We start from the raw sequence: 24,876 nt of genomic DNA, 5'->3' as shown, positions 1-24,876 counted from the left end.
CTGTAAAATCCATCTGATGAGTTTACCATCACCCTAAAAGATCCTGGCAGCCAAATAACTTTAAAGGAATAACGGCAATTAAGGCATTTATTATTTATTTATTTATTTATTTATTATGTAGTTGTAGGACTAACTAACTGTGTGCATTTTTCTCTTTGGTCGACTCTTGCAATGGTGTCTTAGCAGGGCTGGCTTTCACTATTGAGTTCTTAAATCAATTTGATTCCAAATCTATTAATCCCTCCTAGGGCTGCAAGAACAAAGTTCTTTCTGGTCAGGTCATTTATACTTCACGAGAAACTCAAGCGCCGAACTCCAGGGAAGTCCTCATAGGCTCCTCCCACTGCAGCACACGTCACACACACGCTAAGCATTGTGGGAGATGTGGTTTCTTATTATTTTCAGGCGTGGGCCGGTCGTTTCAATCGGCCGTGTCCGTCGGATCACGCCGTTCATTCAGCGTCCACCCACACACACTGAGAATATTAGCATCTTGGAGCTAACAGAGTGGACGCTAGCATTTCCACTTTTACACATAAACCACGCCCACTTCCTATTTCTGACCAATCACAGAATTAGTGCTGGAAACCACATGAGAAAAAAGTTCTGCCCGGTTGATGTGTCGAGAACAAACTTCTTGCTTCTTGCAGGATAAGAAATTGTGTGAATAAATAAATAAATAAGATTTAAAATATTTATAAATTAATACAGGACCTTACAAATTAAGATACATTTTAATCTGAATTTTTTTTTTTTATTTAATTTAGTTTTTTTTTTTTTTATTCAGTTCAGTATGAGAATCATGGAATAATAAAATAACACAAATAAATAATTAATGTCTGTACTCAGTTTGTTGACTATTAATGTTCTTGTTGTGTTAATTAATCATATTTCCTTTTTCTTTTTAAAGAAAGCTCACCTTGGCGGTCATGAGGGAGACGGCTTTAGGGTCTGGTAGTGTGCTGGGGATGCTGCTGCAGAGCTGCCACATGAACCTGAATTTAAATAAATAAATAAATAAATAAATAAAAGCAGCGATCAGAAACAGTGCAATCATGGACGAGTGAGCGGTGACTGTGAAGAACTCACCCGAAGTAGGTGTGCTCAAATATGTTTTTATCCTGGAGAAACTGCATGTTGTCGTGCCAGATCCACTGGAAACAGACACACGGTGACGTTTAAGGGTTTTTATGAATGCATGAGCGTTATTTAAACCTTAAAAATAAAAAACAGAAGAAGCAAAGTACCTCCAGTAGATCAGGAGAGACGTCAAAACTAAAGTCCTTCCCGTTCTCCTCCTCCAGTTCCACCCTCTTGTAGAAGAGCATGTAGGCACTGTGTGTCTGAAAGGATGTTAATATTCAGCGTTAGCCTCACGGGATAGTTATAGAAATATATGTAAGAGAAAAGTAGAAAAACTGCTTGGATATTTCTCCTCACCTTCTCAAAGGAGAAGTCCATGAACTTGTCAGTGACAGAGTCGTAGGTTTTGGTCTAAAAGACAAATAAAGTGAGTGAATATAAATGTGACAGAGGGAGTCAAGCTTCTGAACGTTTCATCCGACTGTAAACATACCGTCATCTCCCCACCGAAGCACTCAGACGCCAGCTGGGCCGAGTCGAAGGGCTTCACCTCCGCGTCGTTGAACAGGTACCTGAAAGAACCGATGGACAAACAGTTCAGCGAGTGTCAGACCCTCAAACATGAACTCATGATCCCGGCGCCTGCCCTCACCACTTGTTGTTCTTGTAGGCGTGCGGGTTGACGATGTCCCTGATGAAGCTGTAGTAATGGCCGCCGTCCGCCGTGCCGGTGTGCACGGTGACGCCGATGAGGTCGTACTCGTAGCTCTCCGTGACCTTCGTCTCTCCTTCCTCACGGAAACCTGAAGAGAAGAAGTTAAAATTAAACAGATTCATGAGAAATTCACCAACAATGATCATCATCATCCATCCATCATGAGCTTTGTGAAGTTGAATGATCAGATATGTGACTTTTCATTAAAATTCCACTTTTCAAAACTTCTCTTTCACTTGCTGATCAAAGCTTAATTTCCAGAGATTAGAACGATTCACACCATTTCAGGAGCCAATCATAACTGCAGCCTCAGTAAACACTCAGATCAGACCAGCCGCAAACACAAAAATGCACAAGACTCTATCTACTGAGTCTTAAAGTATTAAAAGAGCAGATAAGACTCCAACAAAAATGGTCCTGCTACGTTGCCACGGGTCCAGTAAATGTCCTCCAGCAAAACAGTTAGTCTACACCAAGCACTTCATCTATAACGGCTCAATGTACGCTGCAGAAAACTTTCACAACCTCCGTTAGAAGCTCATATTCTTGATGGTGACTTCAGTTAGCTTGGCGTCTATTAGCCACGCCGTCAGACCAGAGCAGCTCTGAACTCTGAACCTTTGACCCGACAGACGACTGTCTACCAGGTCTTTGGCACACTAGGACATTAGGACTAGGTGAGACTTCAAGCTGTGGTCCTGTAATAACAGTTTAAAGACACAGTCTGATGCCGACTGTTGAGGAGAAAAATCTTTCTAAAGAGCTCAAACCCATGCCATGACTCCAAATTGCTCAAGGACAGCTTTACATTTACTGTGGACAAGACTCTTTAAGGGGTTAACTGTGGCGTGCAGCCCTTTCCATATCCAGAGCAACTACAATGGAGCCAGTAACTAATATTTTTGCGTCGTTCTGAGTGAGACGAACCCTCTTTGCGCTCTCCTTTGCCCATGAGGAAATCCTCGGTGTAGGGCGTCATGTCGAGGCGCAGGGGGAACGAGAAGTGGGTGTTGACCTTCTCCTTCATCATGGTCACCATGTTGAAGGTGTACCTCATCGTGTTGAAGCTCAGGATGCGAGGCAGCTTCTTGAAACACGCTCTGTGTGAGGAGAGACACGCAGCTCGGTGAGAGGCGCTCACACAAGCAGGACGTTATTATGATTTTCTTTTTAAAAACATTCAGATTTATTCTGACCTTTTCTCTGCGCGGACCTTCTTGCCGCACTGCGAGCAGGTGTACATGTTGTCGCCCTCCAGAGTGTCCTTGATGGTCACCTCGTCCAGAGACTCCTGAAGACGGACGACAACGGGAATCGATCGTGAGCCGTGACGCCGAGAAACGAAACGGGACTTTGATGAGATTGCTCAATACTCACATAGATGTTCTTCATATCTGCCACTTGACATCTGACCGTGTAAAACTCCTCGGCAGTCTGACTGACGTGGTCACAGTCCTGCAGGAAACGCAACAAGACTTCATGTAAAATATATAAGACAGAATATTTACCACCAGCTCTGACTCTGGACGCTTATATGTGTAGTGTACATTAGACAAAGTTAACTCTTAAAAACATTAAGATTATAAACTAAAAAAAAAAACACACTCATTTTTATCACTGGATACAATGGAATAAATAAATACTACTCACCAGAGACACCACGTTGTTTGTGATGACGCCTCCAAACAAAGTCTTCACCGTGTTTTTCTGTGAACACACATCAACAAATAAATAAATAAATAAATACAAATAATTATTTATATAACTCAAAATTTGTCGCCATGCCGCTCTGTTTCTATCGTTTGTACAAATCTGCCGCTTCTTCTAACAAACCCTTATGCACTAGTGGGCTGCACCGGTTCAGATTATTTAAAGTCGACTGTCATGTGATGAAAGTCAAGTGGACTAGTCTCTGATGACGTCACTAATAAAAACCCAGTAGAAAGTAATAAATCTCTATTGTTGACCTGAATCATCGGCTGAGAACAGACAGCTCATGTGCTACATACTGTGAGCTGCAGATATGTATAGCCTGTATAAAAACAGGCAGCACCTCAGCACCATCAGTAGCATTTAATAGTCCTCCACAGAGTGTTGTTAGATGGGACAGTGTAGCAGCTAAAGGTCTAATAACTTTATCAGATAGTTGATGTGCAGCCTCCTTCTCTCTGTTACCACAGGACGTTTGGTGAAGTTGTTAACTGACTGCTGTCCAGAAGATTTGGACCGTTCCTCTGCTAGCGTTAGCGTTAGCATGTCTTTTTTTGCAGGAGTACTTTAGTTGTATTGACATGTCACAGTAGTATGGGCTTCATCTCTAGTGAAGTATTTCCACACACTTGATGAACTGATGACCCACTGGGCTCCTCCCCTGTCTTCTAGGAGGCGTCCATGTTGTTATCGTCATGTGATCAGAGACTAGTCGACATGAAGGTTAAAGCGACGCGGTGCAGCAGTGAAGTCAGCTGGTCTGTACAACCTCTAGTGTGGATATGTTTCACTTATGTTCAAGAGACAAACTAATTTAGTACTAGTATTCTGTTTTCTTGAAGATAATATCTGATAACCTGTGATAACTGGGTTATTCTATTATGAACGAACGATGCCTTAAATTAATAATAAAAACTGTGTAAAAAGGCAGAAGACATAAAGACAGATATTTTACTGTGACATACAGTATGATGTAAACAGCCACTTGCCAGTTAGTTAGGTACACAAGTGAAAACTGGGAAAAGGGGAGTTTTTCTTTGCCACCGTTGCCTTCAGGCTTGCTCTGGGGGTTTCAGGCCGGGTTTTTGTAAAGCGTCTTGAGACGATTTGTATCGTTATTGACGCTATATAAATAAAATTGAATTGAATTGAATTGAAAACTACAGCATTCTAATGTTATGTGATAATTCAACGGTCTGCTCATTGTGGAGGATGTAATTTGTGGTGCTGTTAAGGTGGATTAAATTAAACACTAAAGTGTTTCTGTTAACTTAGATGAGGGTGTCATAATAACAGGATCATGTGACAGTAGTTACACAAAATCAGTTGAATCAACTATTTAAACAAATGCAAAGTGCAGGACGGTCACATTAAGGCTTAGTTAGGGTACTGCAGGACGTAGACGGGGTAACCTACGTATGTGGCCTACGCCTGTGTGAACCCTTTATACTTGTGTGCTCGTCAGTCCTGGCTCGCTCTGTAATGACGGCACCCGAACGCTAGTCGGCGCCGTGAAGTCAGTCGGGTTCATCTTTGTTTCCACTTCCTGCTTCATTTTAAAACAATGGCGACTGAAACTTTCACAGAAACTTTGCAGAAGACGAGTCGTACAAATGTTTGTACATCCGAACCTCCTCAGTTAACCTTTCCAATTCTTTGTTGATCCAAAGCAATCAGTTAGACATCCGAGGAGATGGAGAAGCAGGTGGAGATAGTAAAGCAGAAACATGCTGCTACCAAGCGGACCAATCACAGATCTTGCGTTCTGCATCGCCGTGACGCGTAGTTACGTTTCTAGGGAGGTGCACGTCAGCTACGGCGTTAGGGTCTGGGCCGACGGCGTAACTAGGAGCCTAAACCACGCATTAGAAGGCATCTGTTTTCACTAGTGTACCTAATGAACTGGCAAAGTGAGGGTACGTGAGGACAGTTACCAGCTCCTGAGACATCTCCTCTATCTTCGTAATGAGGTCTGTGAAGAACTCCGTCATGTCTTTTTGCTCGCCGGTGTTCAGAGGCTGCTTGTCCATGGTGTAGGTTTTACAGAAGGGCCGGGGGTTGTAGGCTTTCCTCTCGCTCTCCTGAACACACACACACACACAAACAAACAAACACACACACACACACACACACAAACAAAAGCAGTCAGTCCATCTCACAGTACTTTCTGACAATTAGTTTTTATATGTTTTAGAAGATGACAAACGCCGTTAAACGTGTAAAACTCACCATAAGATATGTGAACATCTTCTGCAGCTCCAGCAGCGTGGTCTTGTGTTTGATGTCCTCAGCGTACTGCACACACACACACAGAGACAGTGTATGAGGACTTTTAAACTGACTGATGTTTTTCCTGATATCCTCCGTCTCCTGTCTGTCCTGCAGGTACTGACCTTAGCGGTGAAGACGGCCTGCCGGGCCTCGGGGATCATGTAGAGCTGCTGGATGGTGGAGGCCAGATAGCAGGTGGCTCCCAGGTTGGTGAGCCCCACGAAGCGGCACTCGGCCCGGACATCGTCGTGGGGCCAGTAGTCCCACTTGTACGGAGCGTGAGAGGCTGAGGGAAAAATATCAGAGGGATAAAAGACATAAATGATCTTGTTTCTTGTCTTTTTTAATAGCGTCAACTGAGCTACTGTGACCAACTTCCCTTGTGAATCAATAAAGTCTATTTAAGTGTTAAAGATTGTGGCGTTTCTGGTGCATTTAAAAAAAAATTAGGATGTCTTCATCGGTTTCGGGGCTGATCGAGGCATTTTTTAAATGACTGGAGTGGATGAGGCTTCAGTCAAGTCTGATCTTTAGGATTTCTTGTTTCAGGTCTACCTTAAACTAAAACCACATCCTTGTAGCATCAAAACTTCTTCCTCTTCTGTTTTAATGGCAGTTGGCTAGCAGGCAAAGCTGCCAGAAGAAGAAGAAGAAGAAGAAGAAGAAGAAGAAGAAGAAGAAGAAGAAGAAGAAGACCAAGAAGAAGAAGAAGACAAAGAAGAAGACCAAGAAGACCAAGAAGAAGACCAAGAAGAAGAAGAAGAAGACCAAGAAGAAGAAGAAGAAGACCAAGAAGAAGACCAAGAAGAAGACCAAGAAGACCAAGAAGAAGACCAAGAAGAAGACCAAGAAGACCAAGAAGAAGACCAAGAAGAAGAAGAAGAAGACCAAGAAGAAGAAGACCAAGAAGAAGAGGAAGAATTCAGGAGTACCAACTTGATTCAACATCTTCACTCAGGACAAAGGCTGCACCCAAACCACAACAACAAACACTGAACGTTTAAGAGAAGAGAAACGTTTCCTGGAGACAGCGTCAAGGAGAAAATTAGGACACATTTAGTCCAGATAATCAGTTGTTCCATCGTCTCCAGTGTTTGTCCCACGATGGGACGACAACTAACAGAAACAGACTGGATTCACTGTAGCAAAGCTCAAATTGAGTCAGATCACTGTCCCAGAGGACGACTGACACAGAGTGTAGCCTGCAGAGGAGTAACTACCACCTCCTGCTTGTACGCCTCCTGCCAAGTAACAACACACTCGGCGTCCTCACCCTGCATGTGCTGCGACATGACCCAGTTGTGGAGAAGCCGGTAGTTTTCCACCGAGCCCTTCACCGTCTCCACCAGCAGGTCGTAGGCGGCCGCCCTGGCGGCGTGGGACTTGCACTTGGGTTGGGCGCGGTCGGCCAGGCTGGGGAGGAGGAAGAGGAGGTTGTGGACGTCCCTCAGGAACTCCTGCCCCTCGCGGGAGAACTTGAAGGGAGGTTTGTGTTTGAGAACGCTGGTGGCGAGACGCAGGAGGCCGGTCAGTCCGTCGTCCTCTATCGTCCCGTCCTGCTGGTCCAGGATCTCACGACTGATGGAGAGAAACAGAAATGACACCGTGAATGAGTTCCTCCACAACTCAATAATTTCATGTAATAAAACAAAATGATATTAATTGACCGTCTGACCTCCTGATGCAGTCGGCGAGGTGTCGGGCGAGAGCGTCCAGGTCCAGCAGGGTGGTCTGCATCGAGCCGGCCAGCGACAGAGAGGGAGAGACCTTCTGTGAGTTCAAACAGACCAACACTAGCAACAGCTCAATGCAAAATCAGACAGAAATCTATCAGGTCAGTCTGTCAGCTCATCGTCAGTAGTGTGGTGGTTTGTCGTTCCCACCTGGCTGGCGTCTTTAACGTGGATGTTGTCGATGAGTTTGCAGAGAAGCCAGAAGTATTCCTTACAGCCAGTCCTCAGAAGAGGCTCCTCCTCATAGTCCTCCACCTGCAGAAACACAATATGATTAAACCCCAATAATAATAAACTACACTCAGTTTACACTCAGTAGTAGAGCTGGACGACATATGGAAGTTTAAGGTCTCCCTCTAGAACAGCTGAGACTCATCAGAGAATGGACATGGGCCTTCTGAGGGCGTCCTGTTGTTAGTGGGGGGGCCTTTGAGGGGAGGGGCCTCTGTGGATCATCCCACAGATACTTGATCAGTTTGGGATCTAGTGAATTTGGAGGCCGGTTGGGCTGGTCTAGGTGGCTTCCCAGTGGAACATTGAATTGTCACAAGATGGTCAACGTCATTCCCGTCCCCCGTCCAGTTCTCCGGTCATAATGTAGTGGCTGATCAGTGTATGTCAATATAATTTACATTGTGCCAAGACTCGAGCACGACTGATTTACACAATAAACTGAATTAAAGTCACACCAGTAAAATGATTTGAAGAGGAAGCAGGCGGTGAGCGTGTCCCAGAGTCTCCAGCATTAGTCCAAGGATGAGGACAACGCCGTGCAGAAACAAACTGGATTCACTGTAGCAAAGCTCAAATTGAGTCAAATCACGGTCCAGAGGACGACTGACACAGAGTGCAGCTTGCATTCAGGCCGCTGTGAGAGTTGTGTGTTGTTTGTTGTGTGCGGGACACTCACCCTCAGGGGTTTGAGGGCCTGGGCGTCGGGCAGGAACTTGAGCAGCGTGGAGGCGGCGAGCAGCAGGAAGGACCTGTTGATGGACTCTCCTCCCTCCAGACCCGACAGAGAGAGCTTGTAGAGGCCGTTACACGCCTCGTGTCTCACTGCCGGCTAGAAAACAACAACAACAACAACAACAACAACACGCGTCAACAAACCAACACCGATGCTGAGCAGGATTACACATTCATTCATTCATTCATTCATTCATTCATTCATTCCTGTTACCTGAACCAAGATTCTAATACATGAATATACATCATATATTTGATAATAAACAAAATAATAGTGATTTATTACATGACTGCCGTAGTAAATAGGGATGCACCGAAAAAGTTCACCCGAAAACGCACTTTCAGGCCATTTTCGGACGAAAATTGCTGCCGTTGTTGCTTGCACCTGTTGTTTCGGCGATAAAAGTCCGTATTTTTTTGTCCGAAAAAACGAAAATGCACTTCTGGATTGTTGTTGTGATGATGCCAGCAACAACCGCAACAATTTTAGGCCGAAAATTGTTGCGGTTGTTGCTTGCATCATCACAACAACAAAATCCGAAAAATCGTCCGAAAAATTTTTTCAACGGTTTTCGGCTGAAATTTTTCGGTGCATCCCTAGTAGTAAACACATCACACTTTTCTTTCCGTTTTAAATGTCAGGTTTGTGTTATCAACCTCTCAGCTGCTCAGAAAGCTCCCTGCTCTGTTTATATTATAAGTTCATATTTATCGACCGTAAATTCTTGCAGAGTGAACCATCCGGCTGAACTTAACCTAAAATATAAAGTGTCTGAAAACCTTTTCTGCTGGTTTGTTTCTGCTCACTTTCATCTTTAGCGGGATTTTATTTACAGTTTTTTCAAATACAGGGCGTAATACTGCCCTCTGCAGGGAAAAATAAAGGCCGCACTTCGCATTCTGCTTGCTTTCCCTAGTGTTATTGCCGTTTTGATCACTTCCCGGTTTCCCACACCACTTATATAGAAATCCAAGGTCAAAATTTAAATAAAATAATATATATTATTATAGAATTTATATCATAGAAGCATCCTATAAAAATCTAGTCTAAGAGAAGGAAGAACTCTTAGACTTGTGAGGGGATGAACATGTGAAGAGCGACTCACCTCAGGCACCAGCAGGGTGAGTTTCTTCAGCCAGTCATGGAGATGGTCGCTGTCGGCCAGACTGGACTTTACAGTGGATGAGCAGTGAGCCCAGCTCACCAGCAGCCACATGGAGTAGTGAGTCACTGTAGGGAAACAAACCTCACCGTCATGTTTCACACTCAAATATTTGTCTGCATATATCCGTGTTCCTGGCGTCCTCAGTCTCAGAATATTATTCTAGAGTGAACGAACCAGTCGTGATCCAAACTATAAAATGTTAAATTCGCTCACCTTCGTGCCGAGACCTGTGGTCAGACTGAGCCTTGAGGACTCTGTGGAGCAAAAACAAAAACATGTTAACTGTCTTCATTACATCTGATCATCTAAAATTCAAAAGAGTATTGATCCCCAGTCATCACACCTGTGTGCAAGGTTGTCGTAGGTGTAGGCCACGTTGATCAAGCGCTGGATCAGGTTGGTGCCTTGGACCAGACTGAGGAACACCTGTGAACCGACAGACACAACTCAGAATCCAAACCTGGAAAGTTTCTGCTGCTCGGCCTTTTTAAAAGTGAGCCGTGGTTTACCTCGGTCAGTCGAGGAATGTGCAGGCCTTTCCCGTGGTCTACTGTGGATTTGCGGGACTTTCCCGCCCACGCCCGCTTGCGCTGGCTGTCGGCGAGGCCGGACCAGGAGAAGACGTCATGGTAGGCCAGGTCCAGGTCTGCAGGGTCCACGGCAAACTGGCAGATCAGCTTGAGCAGGCAAGCCAGGCAGTCCAGCAGCCACTAGAGAGGAGGACAGCAAGACAAATAGAGCTAAAGGAATATATTCATTCATTCATTCATCTGCTGTAACTGCTTGTCCTGTGAAGGGTCGTGGGGTCTGCTGGAGCCTATCCCAGCTGTCATTGGTCTAGAGGGGGGGTCCACCCTGGACAGGTCTCCAGTCTATCCCAGCTATCATTGGTCTGGGGGGGGGGGGGTCCACCCTGGACAGGTCTCCAGTCTATCACAGGTCTAACACAGAGAGACACTCACACCTACAGCCAATTTAGAATCACCAATGAACCTAACCAGCATGTCTTTGGATGGTGGGAGGAAGCTGGAGAACCTGGAGAGAACCCACGCAGACACAGGGAGAACATGCAGACTACACACAGAAAGGAACCAGTCAACCTGGATTAGAACCCAGAACCTTCTGGTGGCTGTGAGGCATCAGTGATGACCACCGTTAGCTCGAGATGTAAGTTGTCTTAAATCATTATCACAAAATCAACATTTCTAAATTTTTCTCACCACAGTCCAAGACTCCTGGTCTTTTGGTTCCAGGATGCCAGAGTTGAAGATGTCTAGGAGCAGCTGCAGACCTCCAGACGAAACAAACTGAAGAACAGGTTGAGAAATGACATTAAACACAGCGTTTATAAAACTCTTAGTGAGTTTCGTCTCTGTCTTGGGTTGAGTCATTGTCGTACTGTACCTTGCAGCTCCAGGTGTTCTTGCTGTTTTCAATCTGATCCTCACTGGAGTCGTCAGAGTCTGGGTACAGATCACTGTAGCTGCCCTGCAAACACACACATACACAAACACCCATGGTTAAAAACAACAATAAACGCCCCAACAATAAAACCAACAACTATTATTCACCATGAGATGCAGCAGAAAGCTCTAGAAACCCAAGAAACTAATCTGTTTGCAATTATTTTCTTATATATTTTTAGTTTTCACAAAGAAAGTAAAAGGATTTTTTTTAAAAAGTCTCACAGTTGACTCTCGGTGGATGCGTCGGTTGGGTTTGCCCAAAGCCTCGATGATCTCCAGAGCGTACAGCAGCTTGTGGGGACTTTTAATCCTCAGCAGCTCCTTCCAGCACAGACCCTCCCCGTTCTGGAGGCAAAAAAACAAGAACAACAACAACTCAGAGTTATTCAGTGTTTCTCTCATATTCACGACAAGGCGTTTGTCGGGCGCCGCGACCGACCGTGTCGTCTGAGATGTTCTGAAAAGCCTGCAGCATCTTGGGACACGTGGGAAGAAGCATCAGAAGCTCCCAGACCCGACGAGACAGGTTTTCTGCGTGAAGGTGAAGCTCCTCACACCGTGCACTCTGGATAAAAGACACAAAATACATTCGTAGAACGTAATAAAACCTATATTCTTGACCTGAATCCATCTGCTGAGAACGGACAGCTCATGTGCTACATACTGTGAGCTGCAGATATGTATAGCCTGTATAAAAACAGGCAGCGGCGTGTTCTCTGCAGCTAAAGGTCTAATAACTTTATCAAATAGTTGATGTGCAGCCTCCTTCTCTCTGTTACCACAGGACGTTTGGTGAAGTTGTTAATTGACTGCTGTCCAGAGGATTTGGACCGTTCCTCTGCTAGCGTTAGCCTTAGCATGTCTTCTTTTGCAGTAGTACTTTAGTTGTATTTCAGGACTGACATGTCACGGTAGAATAGGCTTCATCTTTAGCGATGCTATTTTGCTGACACCCACCTCGGGGCTCTCGTGGACCTTCTCTGTGTTGGGGCTGGGCGGTTTGAAGCAGGCCAGCATCTCCAGCAGGTCAAAGAGTGTGGTGAGGTGCGGCTCCTGGAGCAGCAGCAGCATGGGAATGTGTTCCTTCTGGGGAGGAGGGAGACAGGACGCCGGCAGCTGGATGCCTTCCCCCTTCCTCTCCCTCCGCGGAGCGCCCAACGAGACGAACACCATCTGGGATCAAACAGAAAAACAACTTCAATCAAACTCGTTTCTTTTGCATATTCGGTTGCCACTGGAAAAAAAACTAAAAGATGACAAAGTTTTAGTTTAGTATCAGACTTGTACCTGCATGTCTTTAAAGCCCAGCTCATGCAGAGTTTTCTCATCGTAGTCTGTGGTGAGTTCATGACCGGAGGAGATCATCCTGACTGGTCCCATCAAACCACCTGCTGGACAAACAAAACCAAGCTTCATGTATGTCAGCGTCACAGATCCTCTGATCCTCTGGAACTCTGGAGCAAAACCGTGACAAAGAGGAAATGGAAGAAGGCGACGGTCGTGACCTGGGAAGTCTCCCGGCTGCCGGCTGCTCTGGCCGAACTCCTGCAGCTGAGCCTGCTGGTTCATCTGCTCCTTCTGCAGGTTCTCGTACCAGTGGGTCACCTCGGCTCGCAGGTCGGCAACCTGGTCGCTGGGATACATCTCAATGGTCATCTGCCAAGACGGAAGAAGATAAGAGATGAGACTGATTTATCCTCGTTGGGAAATTAAAGTGATACACAGTCAGGGAACGACAAACGACAAAAACAGAATAAGGTAAGACAAGTATGTAAAATTAAATATGTATATGTATGTAAATATATATATGCTGCATTCCAGAAAGCTGGGATGTGGGATTTATCCCACTTGGAGTGAACTAGATGGGACCTCAAAGCGTTCCAGGAGAATCAAGTTGAACATAAACAACAAATATGGCCGACCGCGATAAGATGAAATTACTGACAATGATTGAAATTGAGGTTTTTCCAGGTAATATACTTCTCTCTATAGACGCAAAACAAACCTCCTCTGTTTTTTTTGTTTTTATTTAAGGTTAGGCTACACTTCATCTAATAACTTTATGCAGAGAGATATAGCGACATATCCTCATGCAAAAGTCATGTTGTGTAATAGATGATATCTAGTATGACCAAAAATACAGATAAATACATTTTATAGTCCAATAAATTATGTTTTCACAGTGAGCATCTCAATGGGCGCCACTATTGTCTCAGTTGACGCCATAACTGACTTGACAAAACCACGTACTGTCTGGCGTCTTCCGATTTCAACATACTTTTAAACTAAACATGCATCACAGGCCGACAGGCTCAGTAACTTGAGCTGAAAGTCTCAAACGTAGCTCATATGGTTGTAACTGCTCCTAAGTGGAGGCTGGTGGTGTTTCTACGTCAGCTGTAAGCGTGTCACCTTGTCAGGCAGACCGGCGGGCTGACAGACGATCCTGAGCGGCAGAGACTGCTTGTCGCTCAGAGCCTTCAGGTGGCTGCTGATTCCCGTCCCCTCGATCTGCCACTGTCGCAGGTGGTAGGCGAACCTGCCAGAGACGGGAAGACAGAAACGTTTCCCTCGGTGTCTGGAATTTTGGTTTTTAAATCTCGTACGAACCGATTCGTGGCGTCTGAAGGTGCGTGTACCTGCGTCGGAAGGCCTCCAGGTGTGTTTTGAGCATGAGCAGCCCCCTCTCGATGCTGGTCAGGCTGGAGTGAGCGTCCTTCTCCAGGTTGGCTGAGGCCATCAGAAGGCTCTCCATACACTTCCTGATGAACTCCTGCTCCTTTTCCAGACCCGTCTTACCAGCTGGAGACGCACAGATGTAGAATTTTAGTGAGGATGGTTCTGATTAAAGCTAATCCACTGATTTAAAGTTGACTTAGACTATTAAAATGCATCAGGAAGTATCGTGTGTGTGTGTGCAGACGTAAACCGACCGTTGATGTAGTAGGAGTTGATGTACTGGATCGCAGCGCGGCTGATATCTGCAGACTGAGCTCTCAGAGCAATACCCCACAGCTGGTCCATCCCACACAGCTGGAGACACACACACACAAAGACTGATTGAACCATGTATTTGAATCTGAAGGCGGGACGAGTTCTTTGTGCATTTGTTTTTTAGCTGAATGTGAAGACGTTGTGTACCTCACAGCTGGACGCGTTGTCCAGAGCACTGGTGGCGAGGCGGGCCAGGTTACAGAGGTGCTGGAAGAGGTTGAGGCCCGTCATGCTGATGGTCTCCGGCTTCAGCTGGGGCATCTGGAGACGCACAAGTCCATTAACACACACACACACACACACACACTAACAGACCGACACCTAGACACTGCTGCTGCTGTAGAGCTGCCACAGGGACCAGCTGATTAGAAAACCAACCAGTCGAATAAAGTTTATTTAATGTATGCATAACAGCATAAATGCATATTCTTTTTAACGTATATGTTGTATACTACCGATCAGCCACAACATTATGACCACTGACAGGAGAAGTGATGCAGCCTGACACAGACAACTAAAACAAAAAAAAACATGAAGAACAGCACAAGGTGTTGACCTGGCCTCCAAATTCACTAGATCCCAAACTGATCAAGTATCTGTGGGACGATCCACAGAGGCCCCTCCCCTCAAAGGCCCCCCACTAACAACAGGACACCCTCAGAAGGCCCATGTCCATTCTCTGAGTCACCACAAGGGAGACCTGCACAATATTAGGATATTGTATACACACCGATCAGCCATAACATTATGATTAGGATCATAATGTTATGGCTGATCGGTGTGTATACAATACAATATTTACTTACAACCATCTTCACAGGTGCTGTATAAAATAATAGATATAGTAAAAGTCTCGAGACCAGAGGAAACCCTGGGACTTACACTGAGCTGCAATTCATTTACATTTCTTCTTCTTCTTTATTTTTTTTTAAGGCTGTTTTATACTTTTCTTAAACGTTATGTTATTTATATTTGTGCCTCTTGAGCTGAGTGTCTCTGCAAAATCTCAATCTGGTCTATACCTTCTCCAGGAAGAGGTGTTTGTAGGTCTCCATGCCCATGGCGTGCTGGTCCTTGCTGCGGACCTGATTGAGGAACCAGTGCAGAGCGTCGTCGTAGCATTCAGCGTCCTCCACCAGACAGTGCCACAGGATGTCCACCTGCTCCAGGCTCAGTCCTGAGACACAGAGACATGGACACACACACGGTGAGACACACACTGTGAGGACAAACTGTACTTTAAACAGCAAACAAGGAGGTCAAGATCTTACAAGAAGGTAAGAAGTGGACAAAAGGACGGGAAACCCAAAAAAGTAGATACTTCTGGTAAAGTTTCTTGTATATTTGGGATACTTTTGGATTATTTAGTTCTCTAACACTTTAAAATACATCTAAGAATCACTAAATGTCTCAGAAACTGAGCCTTAAATTCTCCCCCAATTAAAGGACAAATAAACTTTTCTGAATCTGAATCTAATCAGACTTGTTCTACGTCAGTAACCTCTCATACGTCAGCGCTGGTCATCTCTTCTCTTCTAAGAGTCAGTGGGTCCAAGCATGCTTCATATATTCCAACATTTCTGTTAAACCTATAGTGCAGTAACTCAAGTATACACTGAGTCTGTTATTAAACTGAACCGTCAGGACTGAAAGCTGACTGGATCTAAAGAGAAGAAGAGGATCTGTAAGTGGAACTGGAGCTGATTCAGTAGCAGGACCCAGCGGTAGTAATTACAGAGCTCTAATGGTTATCTTGATGTGGATAAGAGCGGCATGACGTAAATCACTCTGCCCCTCGAGCAGAACGGATGAAGCCGAGTCTTACTGAAGTGGTCTGGAGATCCCAGCGTGGAAAAAACACAGGTGAGGAACTGGAGACGGACCTGGACCTCTGCACTGTGGCTGTACCTGCAACCACGGACGGGACACAGGGACGGCATTAAAAAAGCGTTTGTTATAGAGTATTATATACGATTAGTAAGTTGTTTTAAAAGAAAAATAATGGTTATGGTCGTGGAAATGTATGTTCTGTAAAGATACTTGGCCACGATTACACTGGTCTAGGTCTGGGACGGGTAAACGCTTTGGCTCAAGGGCAACACTGGAATTTAATATTTGAGAGACAGGGCCGTGGTTGTTAACTATTATACACTGATCAGGCATAACATTATGACCACCTTCCTAATATTGTGCAGGTCTCCCTTGTGGTGACTCATCAGAGAATGGACATGGGCCTTCTGAGGGTGTCCTGTAGTTAGTGGGGGGGGGGGGGGGTCTTTGAGGGGAGGGGTCTCTGTGGATCATCCCACAGATACTTTATCAGTTTGGGATCTAGTGAATTTGGAGGCCAGGTCAACACCTTGTGCTGTTCTTCATGTTTTTTTTTTTTAGTTGTTCCTAAAGTGTTTTTGTGTGTGTGTCTGTGTCAGGCTGCATCCTGCTGGGGATGGCTGCTGCCATCAAGGAGTGTCATTGCTATGGGGTGGGGGTGCCTGGTCTGGTCTAGGTGGGTGCTACATGTCTAAGTAACATCCACACCAATGAATGCCAGGTCCAGAAGTTTCCCAGCAGAACACTGAACTGTCACAAGATGGTTTAAATGTTATTGACTTCTCCTGTCAGTGGTCATAATGTTGTGGCTGGTCGGTGCATGTTACACGTCAGCGCAGACAATAAACTCAAGGTTGATAGCGTTAGCAGAGACAACTAAAATGCACAGTTTTGCAGGATAAAGGTGAAATGAACAGGACAGTTTTATAAACGCTAGATGGGCCTGAATAAACAGTCCAAAGGGCCGCATGTGGCCCGCGAGCCGTAGGTTGTCCACCACCGGTTCTAGGTCAAACTAGTGAGGGTAAACGGTAAGAAGGCAGATGTCAAGTCTGCAGGCAGCACGACGTTAGATCAAGGGAACAAATACGTCGGAGTAAAGTTTAAATCTAGGACAGGGTCAAGAGAAACAGGAAATGGACAGACTCACAGTGCAACCTTGTGCCGCTGTTCCCTGACTTCCTGGATGTAATGCTGCAGGTTGTCAAAGAACAGTTTCATCATGTGCAGCTCCTTCTCAGCCCACCTGACAGAAACCAACAGGAGACACAAGTTCATAACTTCGTCTGAAGCAGCATCATACACGTACAGATGATCTGATCAGACAGAATACAGCCAAGCAGCGCCGCCAGCACACACAAAGACGTGGGCTTTACTCACATAGTGATCCAATGAGTGTCGTAGCTGGAGCCGAACTGCTGAAAAGTGCCGAAAAGCTTGGGTAGCAGCCGCAGAGAGACCACGACGGACCTGAGGGAAGAGGCGTTTTATTTAAACCAGGATGCTCGAGGGCCGTGAGGTCGTCTGTTTTACGGGCCACGAACGATTAGCCTTCACTCACCGATGATGGGCCAGGTTGTCAAGGCAACCCTCGATGAAGCGCATCCTGATCTGTCGGTCGGTGAACCAGCAGACCAGAGAACACAGCAGCTTCTCCGCTTCGTTGATCAGGCCCTCGGACAGATGGATCTGAGCACGGAGACAAACCAGAGCTCAGATTAATGTAGAATGATTCTGCGTTTCTGGATTTGAGCTAAACGGATTCATCTCTGACGGACCGAACGGATACGCATTCGTTTTATTTTTTAGATGTTGAGGCAGAAAAATAACTGTCCCATTTTAAAGCTTTTACATTAGGGTATCTTTTTAAACTACCGTCAGTGAACATCAACAACACAGAGCTGTGTCCTACCGCGTCCTCATCTTGCACCAGGTCCCACAGCAGAGTGTTGCCCTTCTTGCAGACATTATCCAGGTTGATGTCGGTCACAGCGTGGCTGCTGGAGTACTGGTGTTTATGAACAGCTGGGCCTGTGGAGACAGTCAGTCACAAACTTAGGCAGGCTCCCTTTTATTGAGCTAATCACCAAAACTGACCCGATGACTCACCCTGCACCAGGTGCTCGTGGTAAATGGAGGCCAGGTTGGGGAGGTGCTGCTGAAGGTGGGAGCTGAGCTCGGCGTGGGAGTTGATCTGGACCAGCTCCTCCTCGCAGCCCGACTCCTCCCCGTCGAAGTCGGCCATGTTCTTCTCCGACTTGGCGCTGACCTGGGAGCTGCTGCAGCTGACGTCATCGGCGCTCAGCATGTCCTCCACCATGGGCCTGGAGGGAGGAAAAGGCTGTCAGTCAGGCATAACATTATGACCACCTTCCTAACTCCTCAGAGAATGGACACGGGCCTTCTGAGGGTGTCCTGTTGTTAGTGGGGGGGCCTTCTGAGGGGAGGGTCCTCTGTGGATCATCCCACAGATACTTGATCAGATGGGATCTAGTGAATTTGGAGGCCAGGTCAACACCTTGTGCTGTTCTTCATGTTTTTTTTTTAGTTGTTCCTAAAGTGTTTTTGTGTGTGTGTCTGTGTCAGGCTGCATCCTGCTGGGGATGGCTGCTGCCATCAAGGAGTGTCATTGCTATGGGGTGGGGGTGCCTGGTCTGGTCTAGGTGGGTGCTACATGTCTAAGTAACATCCACACCAATGAATGCCAGGTCCAGAAGTTTCCCAGCAGAACATTGAACTGTCACACATGGTCAAGGGTCATAATATTGAATTTGTTTGGGTGTCTTGTTCCTCAGAGGATGAACCTTTTGTCACTTAAACACATAAACTCTTCTCTTACGACCAAATCATTCTTCAGCTCCACTAATCTTCTCTACATGTACAGAGACGCCTAAAACTATAAAAGCAGCTCAAAACATCTGTTAATTTTCACACTGGACGTCCTGAAAGCAGACTAAGGTAACCCAGCCAAAATATTATACCTGTGTATTTGTTTATTCAGGAAAATGAGCCAATATTACATATCAGAGACTGACAAAAGTAAGAGCACTTCAAGGGTTTTACAGATACCCGGTACAACATTCTTATTTTTTGTGACTAAATAATCAGATAAGTGTAATATTTACGTTTTATTTGTTTTGTTGGGTGTCTCTTTGTCTACTTTCAGGACGAGAGTGAAGCTCCTCTGATGTTTTAACTTATTTTTATGCAAAAATGTATAAAATATATAAAATATAATTTGTGCTGTAGCTGTTTTATTTCAGTGAGCGTGTAGAGTCCATATTATTCAGGTTTTTATTTAACTAATAAAACGTCTTAATTCAGATGTTATCGGTTTATTGAGGGGAATAAAGTTTCTACTCTGTATTAACCTGAAACATAAATTTATTTTTTTATTTTTTATGTTTTCAGAAGAGTTTTTAATTTCTTACCCTTCATGGTGGTGGTGATGATGATGATGGTGGTGGTGGTGATGCTGAGGCCCGATGAACCTGCGGCAGTTGAAGAGCTCACTGCCCATGGCCTCTCCGAGGAAGTCTCCAGGCCGGGGCAGACAGGGCGGCTCCTGAGGGCCCTGGACCATCTGGGAGGGGCTAATGTCTGGGGGCTGTTGCTGGGGCTCCGCCCCCTCAGGGCGAGCCGACGACGACGCAGAGCAAGCGTCCAGCATCCTCATCCGGCCCTCTAGAGACGTCGACGCCGCTGAGACCATGATGGCAGAAGTCTCTGGGTTGAAGGGGAGGGTCTTGGGTTTGGCTCCACCCCCCGAGCCGCTGGGCCCCGCCCCCTGACTCGGCCCCTCGCCGAGAGCCTCCCCTGCCTTCCTCTTCCTCGACTCAGTCTGTTCTCGGGGCTCCTTCTGCAGGCCGCCTTCAGCCGCCGACCTGTTCCCCTCGTCTTCATCCTCTTCGTCGTCGTCGTCGTCCTCCTCATCGTCTTCCTCCTCGTCGTCCTCCTCCTCTTCCTCCTTTAAGGCCTCGCTGTCTGCCATATCGTCCGAGTGCATCTCGCTGCCGGGACTCCCCGCGGACTGGCTGGCCCGGCTGGAGGCGGCTTCGTTGCTGGAAGCCTCGCTGCGGCCGCTGCTGCTGCCCGGCCCGCTGCTGCCTTCCTCCACGCTGTTGGCCGTCTCGTCTGAGCTGCCCTGCATCGACTCCTGAGGAAACAAAACAAGCCTTATTCACACCTGGAACCTTTACAGTCAAGCTGTTCGGGTATCATGCTCTTGGTGTTAAAGAAGAGCAGATTTTACGACCTTAACTTCAGATTAATACGAACAGATTTTCAGGTGTCTGCACTTGTGTTGCTGTCTGATTCTAGTTCTCTTTTGAGTCAAACCTGAGGGCAGAGTGAAAGCATTCGTTCATACTTGCTCCACGTAGAAAGTGAAAGGTGAGCAGCTCTTGGTCTGACCTGGTTAAGGTCTACAGAGGGATCAGGTCCACTGTCACTCTGCACCGTCATGTTTCTACAGCAGCTGAGACCAGAAAGACCAAACGGAGGCTCTTTATGTTTTAATGTGGCATTATGTTTTTGATGATACACAGGTGAGGACGTGATTTTAGAAGTGGCAGCTGACACTTGACGGCCACTGCAGGTTCTTCTCCAAGCTTGGTAAGAGATAAGGTATTCAGCTGGCTGCAATGTGCAACTTCACCACTAGATGTCTCTAAATCCTGCAAAAGGGACCTTTAAACTTCTGTCAAATAAATGCTAAAAAATGCTAAAACTAGTTACTTCTATTAACTGGTTTTATTTATTCCAGGTTCCTCATGCCTATGTGTCCGTACCTCTGTATCAGAGAGCCTCTGCTGGCTCCTCTTGCTGCCCGTCATCATCTGGTCGTCCATCTCCATGTCGCTGCCTCCGCTGTGTTGAGTGTCGCTGTTGTCGCTGCTGTCCGGACTGGCAGCCGGAGAACCTGAGGGTGGACGACAAAAACGAGACGAACTTAAAACACAACAGGTCCGTGAGAAGGTTTACTAGAAGTTAGAGCTTCAGTGTCGGACCAACGATCAGGATTTTAGTGCGTGAGAAACCGTAACATTAAAATTAATTCACAAGGGTTCTCCATGTTTTGTTTATTAAATCAAGTTAAGACGTCTTTCAGCTTCCATTTACTCTCATTAAATTGGGTGATAGTGAATATTGAAAGATGTGTATGGGATCAGAGACAAAACAAAACTTGATCCTTAGTCATTACTGTGGATTTTGCTCTAAACGTTTCTCATCATGTAAATTTAGAGACACAACTGTTATTTTAGTCACTTTTTAAAGACACTTTATAGACACAAAGAATAATAGATTAATTATGACGAATATAAACTTCACGGAAGAATAATCAGACTAATCCTCTAGCAGTCCTAGGACCTATTATTAGAATCTCTGTGCCTGATAAAACCCAAAACTTTATTTTATTAAACCAAACCTAAATATATAAATGTGTAGTCTCTGAAGTGTTGTGGGTCTTACAGTGTAAATATTCCTGTTATTTCATAGACTTTATAGTGAAATGAATGCAGGCTGACCTTTCTTGTTCCCCATAGGGATGTTGGTGTTCAGCAGGGAGGCAAAGGAGCTTTGTTTAGAGAGCTGGGCCTTCGCTGCCAGGGCGTTATTCCACAGGGCCTTGATCAGCATGGACGCCAGGTACAAAGTCTGAGGGAGAGGAAAGCGCATTTTAAAAAATCGCAGAAAAGTCAGCGTGGTGTGGAGCTCACAGCGCGAGGGTCGTCTTGGGTTTACCTGCTCAGTGTGGGCGCTGGGGTGTAGACCTGACACCAGGTTGAGGACGTGACGGAGAGGCACTGGGTCCAGGTTCTTGATGAGCGAGGGGAAAAGGTCGTGGATGTAACGGCTGCAGTGTTTCAGCTGAAAACGGGAAAACAAACGGATGAACTCTGGCGGCTGATCGACGCCGCGGTGGAGCGGAGCTGCTCAGTTACAAATTAGGACATGTTAGGCATCCAGTTAGCAGCTGATGGTGACAAATGTTAAACCAATACAGATCAATGCCATGAGAAATATGCTCTTTTTATCCACTGTGGAATAAATTAAAAGATTAATCTGATCTTTTACACGGCACTGCATCCCACCTAAATGTGCACAGGTGTGGAAATAACTTTACTTCTGCTCATATCTGAACATGACACATTACAAAGTTCATTTAACTGGATATAAAGTCTTTTAGTGCCCCAACGGGCTGATGGGAAATTATAGTGTTTGAACTTGATGGTAAAATAAATAAGTGTCTGTCCGTCCAGACGGTTAAATCTACCAGTTTAATTATTAATTCCACGTGTCAGAGTTTACATCCACAAACACATGGACCAACACATTAGAGCCAGCTCATCGGGAAAGGACTCGGCGGTCCACCTACACCTGAAGGACAAAGGACACTCCTTTGAAGACAACGCCGTCCAAATCTTAGCCAGAGAAGACCGATGGTTTGAAAGAGGAGTAAAGGAAGACATCTATGTCAGACTGGAATAAGGAGGTGGACTGAGATGTAATCTGATATCAATTCAACTGAAAGACGTTTCACATTTCAGCCCCATTCACACCTTGAGACTGGAGACTCTGGGGCCGTCCACACGGAGACGCTTTTTGGTTTAAACGCAGATGTTTTGCATCGATCGTCCAAACGAATCCTGTAAACGCATTGCCTTAAAACGAACTTTTCTGAAACCTGGTCCCAGGGTGAAAAAATTCGCAAACGCAGCCCTTGAGTGTTCGTTTGGATGGAGAAAACGCATACTTGCATTTCGACGATGTCATCGCCACACCCCTCGAGCTTAGCCTTCCACCTCTACTGCCGATTTGTAAACAGCGCTCAAGCTTTATGCGCATACTCCGCCTCTTCCTCTCCGTTTGTACGCAAATATTCTTGAAACGATGCCAGGGAAAACCGGGTGGGGGGGGGATCGTTTTGGTATATGTGGACTTGGCCTCTGACTGATAGTGGGTCATTTAAGCACCATTCATAGGGAAAGAGGACAGGGACAAACAGCCTAACCCTAACCCTAACCCTAACCTCGACAACAAGTAAGCATCTAACCGTTAATGGAAATTAGCTGCATCAGTTTCTGGTTGTTTACACAAACACGCTGGTTTCTGATGGGTCACCCACAGAGTTTCCTATTTAAACCTCAAACTTCCCACCTGTCCCCTAGTAGAACTGAAGAAGCTACTTTGGATGAAACATCTTCTCAAAAACTCTACAAGTCCAAACGTTGGGCCGCGGGCAAGCGTGACGTGGAATAAAGGCGCCTCGTCTCACCTGAGCTGCAGCCCAGATGCAGTCTACGTGCTGCGTGCTGAGTCGACCCTCTGCAGCCAAGAAGTTCAGGATCACTTGGCACTGTTTAATGATCTAAAGAGAACACACACACACATACACTGAGAATATGTACACCACTGGGGAACAATAAAAATACACGAGCAGTCTTTATTTTTTCTTACTGGGTCAAAGGTCTCACCTCTATGTGCAAATTGGGCCCAAATATGTGCTCCACCACGTTGTTGTGGATCAGCCAGTCAGCTAGTTCCTTTGCTATGGACCTGAGAGGATGAAGGAGAATCAGGATGAGTCAGTTTGTCTGACGCAAAAACCAAACGTATCATGTCACATGACAAATCTGGATAGCTAGCTTAAAAATACAACACGATGCATTTGTTTATCCTTAAAGTGGAGCTAATCGCTTACGTTTCTGTGTCGGACACCAGGGACTCGTTGTTGCAGACGTCATTGAAGGTGTGGAGCTGATTCTGAGGAAACCAACACACATTTCTTGATGAGTGAAACAATCTTCATTTGAAAGATACGAACATTTTCTGTGTCCTCTGGTTAGAGCGTGCAACAAGATTAGTCCACGTGTGAGAGAGATCTAAAACATGGCAGGAGACTCTGAGAGCATCGTCAGGACTGAAAGATCCTGAGTGGATTTAATAATAATAATAATAATAAAAAGTATGATGACAGAGAAGAGCTGCACTAAATCAAAGACACGTAAAAGATGAGAAACTAGAAGAAAAATATTGTGGAAACGGCACAAATCTTTGGAAACAACGACGATATTAGTTTTAGTTTTAAGTGAAACTGATTAAAATCTGAAATATCTCTCAATGAATTGATACCGAACAGAATCTTGTGAATCTGAATCTAATTAATTCATTACATCAGTGGCGACACATCAGCCTTCCAGACATAAAAGAAAGAAAAACTGTCCCTTGGGTGAAATCATCACACTTTCTTGAGAAGGTTAGTCGGGCCCGGGGTGTGACTCACTGTGATTTGGCTGAGTCCGGCCAACCTCATGGTGAGAGTGGGCGACATGAAGTACTTGAAGGCGAGGTCCAGGCTCTCCTTGTCGAAGCACAGCGCGCTGTCCAGCGGCTCCTTCACCGTGCTCCACATCAGGTCGGCCATGTTGCGCGCGGCGCTCTGCCTCAGCTCCTGGTCTGACAGCTTACACAGGTACCTGCAGACAGAGTCCACCAGTCACCTACAGGTACCAGCTCCACGTCCACCAGTCACCTACAGGTACCAGCTCCACGTCCACCAGTCACCTACAGGTACCAGCTCCATGTCCAATAGATTTAAGTCTAAAGCTGAAGGTATAATACAGTGAAGAAGACGAGGGCTGGGCTTTAAGACATCAAACTGATCTCGATTTGAAAGATCTGATGCTTAAAATCCTTGGATGCACGCAACAAATTCTGAGAGACCGTGCAACGAGATTAGTTCACATGTGAGGTATAGAGTTGAGTATTGATGGTCTTTATTGTGACTCCTAGACGGTTCAGGCTTCTGCGTCAGCGGCGACAGTCCAGACCCTAACCTAACCCTGTAGCCTGACGTCCACCTCCTCAGGAATGTAACTACGCACCACGGAGACGCAGACCACAACAGCTGTGATTGGTCCGCTTGGTAGCAGCGTGTT

At 45.8% G+C, this 24,876-nt stretch overlaps 1 protein-coding gene across 2 annotated transcripts in view; it reads right to left on the bottom strand.

The window, feature by feature from the left end:
* The window catches only part of usp34 (ubiquitin specific peptidase 34), a 61,610-nt gene that overhangs the window by 15,847 nt on the left and 20,887 nt on the right, over positions 1-24,876 (bottom strand). The window contains exons 7-53 of one of the 2 annotated variants that reach the window (XM_084563135.1): positions 24,222-24,414; positions 23,640-23,701; positions 23,413-23,494; positions 23,214-23,306; positions 21,680-21,805; positions 21,463-21,592; positions 20,725-20,855; positions 19,366-20,090; positions 18,044-18,258; positions 17,847-17,965; positions 17,496-17,623; positions 17,315-17,404; positions 17,085-17,180; positions 15,930-16,012; positions 15,127-15,281; positions 14,252-14,365; positions 14,044-14,143; positions 13,750-13,912; positions 13,523-13,649; positions 12,616-12,766; positions 12,398-12,498; positions 12,068-12,283; positions 11,550-11,675; positions 11,333-11,455; positions 11,049-11,132; positions 10,865-10,951; positions 10,154-10,354; positions 9,988-10,070; positions 9,858-9,898; positions 9,585-9,709; positions 8,423-8,575; positions 7,663-7,767; positions 7,455-7,549; positions 7,053-7,357; positions 5,902-6,065; positions 5,738-5,803; positions 5,443-5,589; positions 3,449-3,505; positions 3,176-3,253; positions 2,995-3,089; positions 2,726-2,898; positions 1,736-1,886; positions 1,577-1,655; positions 1,441-1,494; positions 1,248-1,343; positions 1,090-1,154; positions 920-995 (exon numbers count right to left, since the gene is read on the bottom strand). In XM_084563135.1, the coding sequence (XP_084419261.1) occupies positions 920-995; positions 1,090-1,154; positions 1,248-1,343; positions 1,441-1,494; positions 1,577-1,655; positions 1,736-1,886; positions 2,726-2,898; positions 2,995-3,089; positions 3,176-3,253; positions 3,449-3,505; positions 5,443-5,589; positions 5,738-5,803; positions 5,902-6,065; positions 7,053-7,357; positions 7,455-7,549; positions 7,663-7,767; positions 8,423-8,575; positions 9,585-9,709; positions 9,858-9,898; positions 9,988-10,070; positions 10,154-10,354; positions 10,865-10,951; positions 11,049-11,132; positions 11,333-11,455; positions 11,550-11,675; positions 12,068-12,283; positions 12,398-12,498; positions 12,616-12,766; positions 13,523-13,649; positions 13,750-13,912; positions 14,044-14,143; positions 14,252-14,365; positions 15,127-15,281; positions 15,930-16,012; positions 17,085-17,180; positions 17,315-17,404; positions 17,496-17,623; positions 17,847-17,965; positions 18,044-18,258; positions 19,366-20,090; positions 20,725-20,855; positions 21,463-21,592; positions 21,680-21,805; positions 23,214-23,306; positions 23,413-23,494; positions 23,640-23,701; positions 24,222-24,414 (6,229 nt within the window). The remainder of the gene's footprint in view (positions 1-919; positions 996-1,089; positions 1,155-1,247; positions 1,344-1,440; positions 1,495-1,576; positions 1,656-1,735; positions 1,887-2,725; positions 2,899-2,994; positions 3,090-3,175; positions 3,254-3,448; positions 3,506-5,442; positions 5,590-5,737; positions 5,804-5,901; positions 6,066-7,052; positions 7,358-7,454; positions 7,550-7,662; positions 7,768-8,422; positions 8,576-9,584; positions 9,710-9,857; positions 9,899-9,987; positions 10,071-10,153; positions 10,355-10,864; positions 10,952-11,048; positions 11,133-11,332; positions 11,456-11,549; positions 11,676-12,067; positions 12,284-12,397; positions 12,499-12,615; positions 12,767-13,522; positions 13,650-13,749; positions 13,913-14,043; positions 14,144-14,251; positions 14,366-15,126; positions 15,282-15,929; positions 16,013-17,084; positions 17,181-17,314; positions 17,405-17,495; positions 17,624-17,846; positions 17,966-18,043; positions 18,259-19,365; positions 20,091-20,724; positions 20,856-21,462; positions 21,593-21,679; positions 21,806-23,213; positions 23,307-23,412; positions 23,495-23,639; positions 23,702-24,221; positions 24,415-24,876) is intronic. The other variant, XM_084563136.1, reaches the window with a different exon arrangement.

This window comes from Chelon labrosus (assembly GCF_963514085.1).
Source record: "Chelon labrosus genome assembly, chromosome: 2".
NCBI lineage: Eukaryota > Metazoa > Chordata > Actinopteri > Mugiliformes > Mugilidae > Chelon > Chelon labrosus.
The sequence above is the reverse complement of the archived record's forward strand: the minus strand, read 5'-3'. Positions and strand labels throughout refer to the sequence as shown.